At 45.0% G+C, this 11,478-nt stretch overlaps 1 protein-coding gene across 1 annotated transcript; it reads right to left on the bottom strand.

The window, feature by feature from the left end:
* Positions 1-3,450: 3,450 nt before the first annotated feature.
* On the bottom strand, positions 3,451-9,741 carry BCDIN3D (BCDIN3 domain containing RNA methyltransferase). The gene is made up of 2 exons (XM_080659367.1): positions 9,470-9,741; positions 3,451-5,773 (listed from the first exon to the last, which is right to left on the bottom strand). The coding sequence occupies exons 1-2, from the start codon at positions 9,701-9,703 to the stop codon at positions 5,135-5,137; spliced, it is 873 nt and encodes a 290-aa protein (XP_080515493.1). The 5' UTR covers positions 9,704-9,741; the 3' UTR covers positions 3,451-5,134.
* Positions 9,742-11,478: the final 1,737 nt, after the last annotated feature.

Raw genomic sequence — 11,478 nt, 5'->3', positions numbered from 1 at the left:
CATGGGAGACCCAGACCGGGCCGGCCCCACCCATGTCAAGCCCCGCTGGGTAGGGGGCACGGCCTCAGGTCACCTGGCCTGGTGCCAGGGAGGGGGGTGCGGCCTGAGGTCCCCCGGCCTGGGGCAGGGGACACGCCTTAAGGTCCCCGTCAAGCCCCGCATGGCAGGGGGCGTGGCCTCAGGTCCCCCAGCCTGGCGCTGGGGTGGGGGGTGCAGCCTGAGGTCCCCCGTCAAACCCCGCTGGGCAGGAGGCATGGCCTGAGGTCCCCTGTGAAGCCCTGCTGGGCGGGGGGTGCGGTCTCAGGTCCCATGGCCCAGCACCGGGCCATGAGGCACGGCCTCAGGTCCCCTGGCCTGGTGCTGGGGCAGGGGGCATGGCCTGAGATCCCCTGTCAAGCTCCACTGGGTGGGAGACATGGCCTGAGGTCCCCCAGCCTGGCACCAGGGCAGGGGGCGCAGCCTGAGGTCTCCTGTCAAGCTCCGCTGGGCGTGGGGCAGGGCCTGAGGTCCCCCAGCCTGGCGCCAGGGCGTGGGGCATGGCCTGAAGTCCCCTGTCAAGCCCCACCAGGTGGGGGGTGCAGCCTCAGGTCCCCTGCCCTGGCCCAGCGCCACACAGCCTCAGGTCCCTGATGATTGCTCGTTAAGGCTCGTTACAGGAATTCGGCCTCTGCTGTGGGCGCAGCCATCTTGTTACAGGATCCCCTCCTCTGCTGTGGGTGCAGCCATCTTGTTTTACAGAATCCCTGCCTCCGCTGTGGGCACAGCCACCTTGTTATGGCATGACAGTCAATTTACATATTCTCTCTTTATTAGATAGGATAGGTAGTTGTTAAAGGAATGGGAGTGGAGGAACTCACGCAGGAAAAATATGTAGAAGATGACAGGATAGAACCCTCAGTTGGTCTCTGCTTACATCAGAATCATCTGGGATGTTTGTTAAAAGAAATTCCTCATTGTGAATTATTTAATGCCATGGGATTGTGCACTTAAAAATGGTTAAAATGATAAAATGGTTAAAATGGTAAATATGTATATCGTACCACAACTTAAAAAATGCAAAAAGCAAAACAAAGCATTCCAGACCTAAATCACTATGTTTTTGAAGATGAATCCTGGAATCACCAAGTAAAAATGCAAAATTAAAAGTTGAACCAAATGCCTAAGGGGTAGTGAAAAACTAAGAGAGAAAAGAGAATAAAGGAAGGAAAGTATGGTGGAGAAACCAAGGGAGAGCAAGAGGTTCAAGAAGAAGGGCTCAATATTGTTCACTGGTGTCACTGCCCAGGAGGAAGATTGAAAAGAGGCTACAGATTTGGTATTCAGGTGGTTATTGATGAACTAGGGTCCCTCAGCCTGACCTGCACCCTCTCCAATCCGGGAGCTCTGAGGATGTCCTAAGCCGCAGTCTGGCCTCCCTCTGCAGGAGGTGACAAGGCTGATCAGGGGAAGGTGCCACCCCCATCACCCTGCTGCTGCTGCCACTGCCGGCCGCCGCAGCTGCCAAGGTGTTTTCATCAACACGGACTCCAGTCCCTTCACCACAAAATAATGACAACTTTCTTTAGGCATTTTCAAGATGTCTCTTTCATAGGATATGACATTTCTTTTTTTTTATCCTCACCTGAGGATATTTTTCCATTGATTTTTAGAAAGCGTGGGAGAGGGAAAGACAGAGAAACATCAGTGTGGTTGCCTCCTGCATGAGCTCTGATCTGGGCCTCGGTCAGGGAGGACCCTGCATCTTAGGTACATGCCCTTGACCAGAATCGAACCGGGACCCTGCGGTCGGCAGGCCGAGGCTCTATCCACTGAGCCAAACCGGCTAGGGCAGAATATGACATCTCTTAGCTCCTCCAGCAGCAGACCTTTGTTTTTTCCTCCAGGAGTGAGGTGGACAAACCCTACATCACATTCCTGGATTCTTATTACCCAAGTTACCAAGAATACTGAGAGTGGCGTATGGGGAGCTTAGCCAATGAGCAGTCAGAAAAGGTGTTTCCTCTGCAGCTCACATGCAGAGGCGGGACTACCAGCCCACGTGGCTGGCAGGCCCTGTTCTCTGCGGGCCTGCGCCATCCATGGCTTGCCTCACTGTGCATGCAGCCTCCTCCTGAGTGGTCATGACATTATGGTGTCCCAGCTAATTTGCATATTCTCTCTCTCTTTCTCTCTCTCTCTCTCTCTCTCTCTCTCTCTCTCTCTCTCTCTCTATATATATATATATATATATATATATATGGGAAGTGAGGGAGCAGAGGCTGTGGGGGTCTGTTGTTTCAAAGAACTTGCTCACATTTGGGGGGTGATGATATTGAAGGAAAGCTTGCATAAGTTTGGGGAGGATATAAGACACAGGAAAAATTGGTGGTTTTGAAGATGAGAGAGAATTGAACATGTTGGTAGGTGGACAGGAAGGAGTCAATATGGCCAAGGAAACACCAAAGGGATCCTCTACAAAGCATAATTTGGGAGTAGTACACACTGTGATCAAGAATTTAGGCAGAGATTATTTGGTAATTACTGGGTAAGTTTAGAAGTGGAAAGGAGGCAAGATGAAGAAATTCAAGACTAAGGTTAAGAAAAGACTTCCTGACACAACAAACCAGAATGACATTAGTTGGTGGTTAAACTATTTGCTTAGATTAATGGAGCAGGGATAGAGTCAGGAGCCTGTAGAAGGGTAAAAGTCTGAAGTCACTAGGATAAAAGTGACTAGGAGCAGCAATATAAAAAGATTGAAAAATAGTACTGGAATCTAACTGAGATTGGAAATGGCACAAACCAACACAATTAGCTGAAAATAGAAAATTGTTTTTTCTAAATTGTTTTAGTTCCACCTTCTTGTTGTGTAGGGACAGCAGTGGCCTCTGCTTCCTTAGCAGGAGCTTTTACCTAACTTCTCAGTCAATAGGTCCAACATCAAACTGATGGTTCAGACTCTCTTGTTCCCTGCTCTTCTTTAACTTAAATTCAGAAAATAAAATCTTAGAAATTTTGAAGCTCATCAATGCATTCTCCCTACTTAGCTAGGTATGCTTTTTCTATTTTCTCTTCACCAAATAAATCTTTTTCCATCTTCCACTTTTCCTTGGATTCAACTGATGGGTGTTTTAAAAATCAAAATGTAAAAAACATCAGCAACACTATCCCACAGCACTTACAGTGTACTCATCCAATTGTAGACTGCATTATACACAAGCGTCTCTGCATATATTCCCACCTCCATATTGGTGTGCTTTGGCAGTGGATGCTGACAAAAAAGTCCTGAATTAACTTATTCACTGGCTTGTTTTCTGTTCTGAGCTTAGATGAGGTTTCTTCTTGAGCTGAAATCTTCCTGGATAGAGTGGGTAAAAGTAGAAGTTTCTTATCTACCACAGATTCACAGGGTATTCCCAACTGTACTCGTCACCTTTATTTTTTATATTATATACAAACTAATTTCATTCATTTATACCAGTTGGATTTGGGGTTCATAATTTAAATCTTTTATTTATATCTTTATTATTAATTTATTAGATGACATTAATAAAAATTACATAGGTTTCAGATGTACAATTCTATAATACATCATCTATATATTGTACTAGAGGCCTGGTGCCATGCACGGGTGGGGTCCCTCAGCCTGACCTGCACCCTATCACAATCTGGGACCCCTTGGGGGATGTCAGAGAGCTGGTTTCGGCCTGATCCCCACAGGCCAGGCTGAGGGACCTTCGTACACTGGGCCTCTAGTATGCATACAAGATCCTTGGTTAATCTCTTCCCGCCCTCCCCGCTTCCCCTTGAGATTCATAAGTCTGTTCCATGTTTCTGCTCCTGCTTTGAGCGTCTGCCCCCGGGAGTCAGTGCACATCATAGCTACCGGCCAGTTGGCCGGTTGCTTAGGCTCTTTTATATATCTACACTAATAAAAGAGTAAGATGCAAATTGACCATACCTTTGCGACACCCACCAGCCAATCAGGAGTATGCAAATTAACCCAACAAAGATGGTGGGTTAATTTGCATACTCAGGTGCTGACCGCCCCAGCTGCTCTGGGCCTCTGGGCAGCATGGGAAGGCGGAAATGCACCTCCGGGCCGGAGCGAAAAGGCGGCTCCAGCCGGAGTGAAGGCGGTACTGGCAGCCAGGGGAAGGAAGGCCCATTCTTGCACCAATCTTTAATATAGACTAGAGGCCCAGTGCATGAAATTCGTGCACAGGTAGGGTCCCTAGCGGCTGCCAGCTGCTGGTCGGGGCCTCCCTTTCTCTGGCTGCCTGCTGCTGCCACTGGCTGGGGCCTCCCTTCCCCCAGCTGCCTGCCACTGCTGCCGGCTGCGGCTTCCCTTTGCACCTGCCTTGACCTGGCACTGCCCGCTCACCTGCTCCACCATCCCACTGCAATCCTGCTCTCATTGGGGCCCATCGGGGCCGGCAGTGACTCCACTGCCACCTGCTGCCAGCGCCCCCTGGTGGTCAGCACACGTCTAACTCCCGGTCGGTTGAACTCCCGCCCGTGGGGACAATTTGCATATTAGCCTTTTATTATATAGGATTGTATATTCACCACCTGAAGTCAAGTTTCCTTCCATTTATTCACTTCTACCTCCCCCTGCATAATTTAGATCTTTTAAATATCTTTTAAATGTCAGCCAATCCATCTTGCCTAGTATCTGTAGCCTGGTCATGTTGGAGATTAAGACCTGCTCTGGAAGATAAGATGTTTTTCCTACTTTTGCTCACTTTTAGCCAGGCCAGTGACTCTTTTTTCAAATTGTATAGTGAGGTTTTGCCTGAAGGATGAGTTAAGTCATTAAGAAGCCAGATTGGAATCAAGGGGCCCAGGTAACTGATACATTCTAAGGCTAGCTTGGTTTTTATAAATAACCACCAAAAGCAGCTCCTTCCATATCCCAGAAACAGGATCATTTTCTCTAGGTCAGTCAGCCCAGCTCACTGCTCCACAGATGCATTCTCCTTCAGAATCATCCTGAACAATGGGGAACAGATACTGATTTTTTCAATGGCATCTTGGACATTTTGCCAAAAGCTTCTGCCAGGTTTTGAAGCAGCCTGTTAAGGAGAGTGGACTTAATTCTCAGAATAAAAGCCTTTCAATATCTCTTTCCTGGTCTTCTCCCCTTCTCATCTTACTATCTCAAGGATCTTAACCTGTTCCCTTCTTTTCCTTCTATCAGTAATTCAGGAATTGGATGAGTCTCTGTGGTTTGTTTTGCCCTGAAGAGCAGAAGGCTTCGGTCCCAGCTGGTGTTGCCAAAGCAGCATACTAATTCCATGCCATGGTCCTGGGTCAAGATCTGCACAATCTGACTGGCCATATCACCTCGGATGGCAAGGGAATGGAAGTGGTCAAAATCATGGAGGCCCAACTTTCGAAGACGCCTTGCAGCTGCCCGATAACATTTCCAGGGCTGTGGTTCCACAAGGAGGTAGTGGCAGAGGGAGGAGAGGTGAGCCAGAAACTCCCACAGGCCATGGTCCCCATGGTTCAGATGAATCCACATGGTTATGGACATGCAGAAGCCAATGTCAAAAACTGAGCGCCCAAACTGGCTTAAGAAAGAGCTCAAGAGAACTTTCCGGCTCCTTTGATTCATGAAGTCCAGGGTAATAAAAGTCAAGGCATCAGGAAAAGGGCATTCTTTTTTAGCTCGCTCCACCAGGACTGGATCTATGTCGCAGCAGAGGAGACGGAGTTCTCTTGAGGCATCTGAGTGGGTCTCCCCATCACGTAGGAAAAGAAAGTGTTTGTACAGGGCCACACTTAGATCCTAGAGGAATCCAAAAGAGCTTTGTCATTGCAGCTTTCAACCAGTGAATAGAAGAGAAACTTATCTCTTTTATTTATTGTTGACAGTATTACAGATGTCTAAACTCTTATCTTTTTAATATTTCCCCCATCACCATTTATCCCTCCATACCCTCTTCTATCCCCTCCTCCCCCCACAATTGCCACACTTGTCCATGAGTTCTTTCTTTTTAAAAATTTATCCTCTTATCTCTTGAGACTGCCACCTACTCCTGGCTTTAGAGGGTGTGAGACTCCTAAACTATAGCCTAAGGAGGTTGTCTGTAGTTTTCCACAAAGCATGCTCTGGGCGCCCTCCAGGGGTGAGAGGCTGTAATGAATCATCTGTATGCTTTCCTGACTGATGGCAGATTGGATAGTATGATTGAAAGTTACAGCATAATAGATGCAGGAAAAAATAGAGCAGTATTTTCCAGCTTAATATGCTGGTAAATTCCAGATCTTTTTTTTTTCCCTTTTGGGTATCTCAGACTTCAGGGAGGAGGAAAGGGTTCCAGGAGCATCACTGGTGTTCTTACCAGGAAGATGAGGAATAGAGCAAACAACATCTTAGAAAAACCTGCTTCTCAAACCTGTTACTAGGAAAGTGGATCCCAAAAAGTCCTCATCTAGCCTTCACTCTACAGCTTCAATTTCACTACCGGTCCTATGCTTCACCACCACTTCTGAAACTTATTCTGCTTCTGCCTCCATCACTCCCAAAAGTCATTGCTGACCTCCTTCTTCAGTGATTGATTTTCACCATCTTAGCACTTTTTTTTTACTCTTAAACAAGTCACTATCCCTTTCTCTAACTTTGACTTCTATAACCATTATTACTAACAAATGTGTTGTTTTATACATTTTTTCAAGGCATTTTCCTATTCATGACCTCATTTGCTCTATACAATAATCCTGTGAGGAAATATTTATGCCTTTTGTGCAGGTGAAGAAAGCATGGCTGGAAACAAACCAGATAATAGTACATGGATAAATAAATGTGATGTAGTCATTAAGATGGAATACTAAGTAGCAGTTGAAAATGAAGGAATTTAGCTAAGTGCAGTAATATGAATTACTCTCATAAATATATAATACTGAGTAAAAGAAAAAGGCATAAAAGAAAATACATGATAAGCTCCCATTTATTTGAAATTTAAAAATGGATAAAATTAAACTTCATTGTTTAGGGACACAAAAATAGTAAGCTATAAAGAAACAATAAAAGTCAGACTAGTTCTTACCTCTGGGTAGAGAGAGGGGGTTATGAATAGGAAAAGACATATGGGGGACTTATGGGCTACTGAAAATATTTTATTCTTGTTCTGGAAAGTAGTCATAAAGGTGTTTGCTTTATAATAATTCATAAGTGTAGATTTATGTTTTATGCACTTTTCTCTATGTGTGGTATAGTTCACCAAAAAAAAAAAAAACACACCCCTGTATTTTAAAAATTATGGTTCAGAGGCTAGTGACTTTACTTGTCCAATGTCACACAGCAAGAGTTAGGCTACATTAGATTCTTTCTTCTACACCAGGCTTCTCACTCTTCAATGTGCATACACGTAATTTAGGGATCTTGTTAAAATAAAAACTGTTTAGCAAATTGGGGTTGGGGCTGAGATTATTTCTAATAATCTAACTTCTAAGTCATGCTGATGCTGTAGTTCAAGGAACACATTTTGCGTAGGAAGGTCCTATATTATGCTACTTAATTTCCTCCCCATCTATTTATTTCTTCCCTGTCTCCCTCCTCCTATCTGATCTTGGGTGTGTCCCATGTATGACCAGTCATACTGTCACATCCTCCACCACATCTCTTCATTCTCTCCATCCTCGATTCCCCATTCCTAGAGTCCCATGGAAGTTTAAAAAAGAAAATACAGACTCAAGGGCTTAATATCCCGAGATCCAGATTCAGTAGATCTAGAGTGGGGTCTAGGAGTTTTAAAATTTAAACAAAGCACCCCATAAATTATGGCACATCTGCACAATAAAATATTATGAAGCTGCTGAAAAGAATGAAGTGACATATGATTGACCTTCAAATTATTAAATGAAAAGCAAGGTGCAATACAACATACAGATAATGTATTATAGAATTGTACACCTGAATCCTATATAATTTTATTAACCAATGTTACCCCAATAAATTCAATAAAAAAGAAAAAAAACAAGGTGCAAATTAGTGTCTATTATTTGTATTTCTAAAAGAGGGGAGATATTTATACTTGTATATGCATAGGATGTATACCCAAGAAATTATAGCAGTTGCCACTGTATAGGGGGAAAGGAGGATTTAAGGTCAGTAGAGACTTGCTCCCTAAATGTACAACCATGGCTGGGAACTACTACCCTCCTTAACTGCAACTATGTCCTTGCCTGTAATGTGTATATACACTGAGTGGCCAGATTATGATGATCTCTGAACGCATAATAATCTGGCCACTCAGTGTATACACCTCTCTCTATATATATTAGAGGCCCGGTGCATGAATTCATGCATGGGTGGGGTCTGGCGAGCTTGGCCATGGGGAGGACACATGGGCAGTTGGCTGGCCTGCCTGCTGGTCCAACTCCTGGTTGAGGGGACAATTTGCATATTAGCCTTTTATTATAAGGATATACACTGAGTGGCCAGATTATTATGCGTTCAGAGATCATAATAATCTGGCAACTCAGTGTATACACCCCTGTCAACTTTAAAATCTCCTGTGGTTTACTAATGCCTTTCATGAAACCCCAAGCCTTAAACCTAGTCTCTTTTCCATTGCTTTCCCCCTGTGACTTTCTATATCATTATAGTGGAGAAATATTTGCAGGGGACACACAGACACCCATTTGCTCATTCCAGCTTTGAGTCTGTATCCAAATGTCCCCCTCTCCTTTATCAGTTGTGTCTCTATTGCCTTCAACTTTCCACCAAAATCTCTTCTGACGATGACCAGCAACACAATAAAATTCTCCCCACCCTCTCCCACTCCTGGAGGTGGAGTGAGGGCATTAACTTTTGAAGCATTTGGTGTCAGAGAGACATTTCGCTATTTTGCATGTGGTTTAACTATAACCATTATACACCTAAGAATGCTTTTCGGTAAGAAAACGTGGCAATGCCTTCCTTCAGGAGGCTGCTGTATTTTTGCTTCTCGATCCTACACTGTACTCTGTAAACCCAGTGCTTTTAAAATAAATATCAACTTGACTCCAGGTTCCGTTCTGCACTGCAAGACACACGAATCTTAAATCCAGGCATGATTCTGTCACCTCTGGCTTATCTCTTCCAGTAAACAAATCCCAACCCCAGCTTCCAAACCGAGGCCTCTGGAAGCCCCCCTCTCCCCAGCCAAGTCGCCACCCACGCTGGACAGAAGGCAAGAGCCAGAAGCCCAGACACGGTGGCCCTTCCCACCCAGATTTGGCCTAGAGGTGGCAAACGCGGAGGCGGGGACGCGAGAATTCGGAACGTAGTTGAGAAAAATTCCGCCACTAGAGTCCTAAGACAGATGGTGGTGAGGCCTTGGAGGGCAGCTAGGAGCAGCATGGAGTAGATCAACGTAGCGTCTATGCCTTTAAGCGCATTTTGGGAAAAGTGTGATGCCACACCCAGGCCAGAACCCTAGCGGACATGGAGGCAGCCAACTGATGGACTGCCGACTCCGACCCCTCCCCTGTCACTCACCCCGGAGTTACACCCCACGTCCAGCCCCAGAATCGGCTTCTTCTCGGGACCCTGAGGGAAGAGCCGGCTGAGCAGCTCCGGAGGCAGGAGGCGGAGCCGTTGCTCTGGAGAGTGGAAGCGGGAATAATGAGGGAAATTTCCGAACGGGGCGGCCCCGGGTTCCAGAACTCGCGGTTCTTCTTCCACCTTGGCCTCCTCTACGCCTCCCAGGTTCTGTTCCGTGGACGCCGCCATTAGCGTCAGTCTGGCCTCCGGGTCCGGCGGAACCGGAAGCCGGGAACCTGCGGCCGCGGCGCCAGTGCGCCTGCGCTGAATGGCCAGGCGAGCGGGTACGAAGGCGGCATCGCCGAGCGAGCGCTGACACCCGGAGTTTGCTTTACGTTATGGAGCCCTCACGTAACCTGGGGAGTGGTTGGTAATGGTATCCCATTGTACAGACGAGGAAACGAGCAGAGAGGTTGTGACCTCCCCAAGCGAACAGTTTCAACTTGGACTATCAAACGAGGAGTTTGTTGGGATCTTGGAAATCAATTTTGGTCCAACTTCCTTCCTTTACAAATGTAAAAAGTGAGACCAAGGGAGTGAAATTATTTGTCCAGGGGTGAAACTGTGACACAGGAATCTGCACCCTGTTTATCCGATGATGCTAGAAAAGTGTAGCCAGGAGCCATGTGTCACTTGTGCCGAAAGACCCACGTGGCCCAACCTGCAAGGTGGGAGAGGTGGACGGGGCAAGTATAACTGTGAGCTTCTTGAGAGGCAAGGACTATGCCTTAAGAGCCAGCACTTAAGAGTGCTTACCAAGTATCAGACACTTTTCTAAGCTCTTCACATGTATTAACTCCTTTAGTCCTCACACAAACTCTGTGGGGAAAGAACCATAAATATTATCCCTTTTATGTAGATAAGGACATTGGGGCACAAGGAAGTAAGTAACTTGTTCAAGGTCACAGTTAGAAATGGTAGTATCAGCATTTGAACCCAGGCAGTTTGGTTCCAGAGGGTGTACATGCAGCCATTATGTTTTTCACAGCCTTGAATCCTCTATGCCTTATCATAATGCTTGGGCCAAAGATGCTCAATAAAAATTTGAATGAAAACTCAATATCAACAAATGCTGCAGGGGAAACTGGCTATTCATATGCAAAAGATCAAAGTAGACCCTTATCTTACACAAAAATTAACTCAAAATGAATTATCGACTTAATCATGAGACCTGAAACTAGAAAAAAAAGTAGGGAAAGCCTTCATGACATTGATCTTGGCAATGATTTTATGTATATGAAAACAAAAGCAAAAATAGACAAGTGAGACTATATCAAGCTAAAAAAGCTTATGCACAGCAAAGGAAACCATTGAGAGAGTAAAAAGGCAACCTACAGAATGGGAGAACATATTTGCAAACCATGTATCTGTAAAGGATTAATTTCCTAAATATATAAAGAAATCCTATAATGCAATAGCAACCCCTCCCCCCAATAACCTGATTTTAAAATGGTCAAAGAACTTGAATTCACATTTCTCCAAATGAAGATATACAAATGGACAACAGGTATATGAAACAATGCTCCATGTCACTAATCATCAGGGAAATGCAAATAAAGACCACAACGAAATATCACTTCACATCTGTTAAAGCTGGTTCTTATAAAAAAAACAAAAGACAAGTGTTGGCAGGATGTGGGGAAATTGGAACCCTGTATGCTATTGGTGGGAATGTAAAATGGTGCAGCTTCTATAGAAAATACTATGGAGGTTTCTCGAAAAATTAAAAATAGAGCTGCCATATGATCCAGCAATCCCATTTTTTGAATTTATCCAAAAGAATTGAAATCAGGATCTTAAAGAAACATTAGCACTACCATGTTCATTGCACTGTTATTCAAAATTAGCCAATATGTGGAAACAAATGTCCATCAACAGATGGATAGATGTATATATATTTGTGTGTATATGTGTGTGTGTGTGTATGAATATTATTCATCTTAAAAAAAGAAGGAAATTAGAAT

The sequence above is a fragment of the Plecotus auritus genome (genome assembly GCF_963455305.1).
Source record: "Plecotus auritus genome assembly, chromosome: 3".
Taxonomy (NCBI): domain Eukaryota; kingdom Metazoa; phylum Chordata; class Mammalia; order Chiroptera; family Vespertilionidae; genus Plecotus; species Plecotus auritus.
Note: the sequence above shows the minus strand (reverse complement) of the source record. Positions and strands in the feature narration are given on the sequence as shown.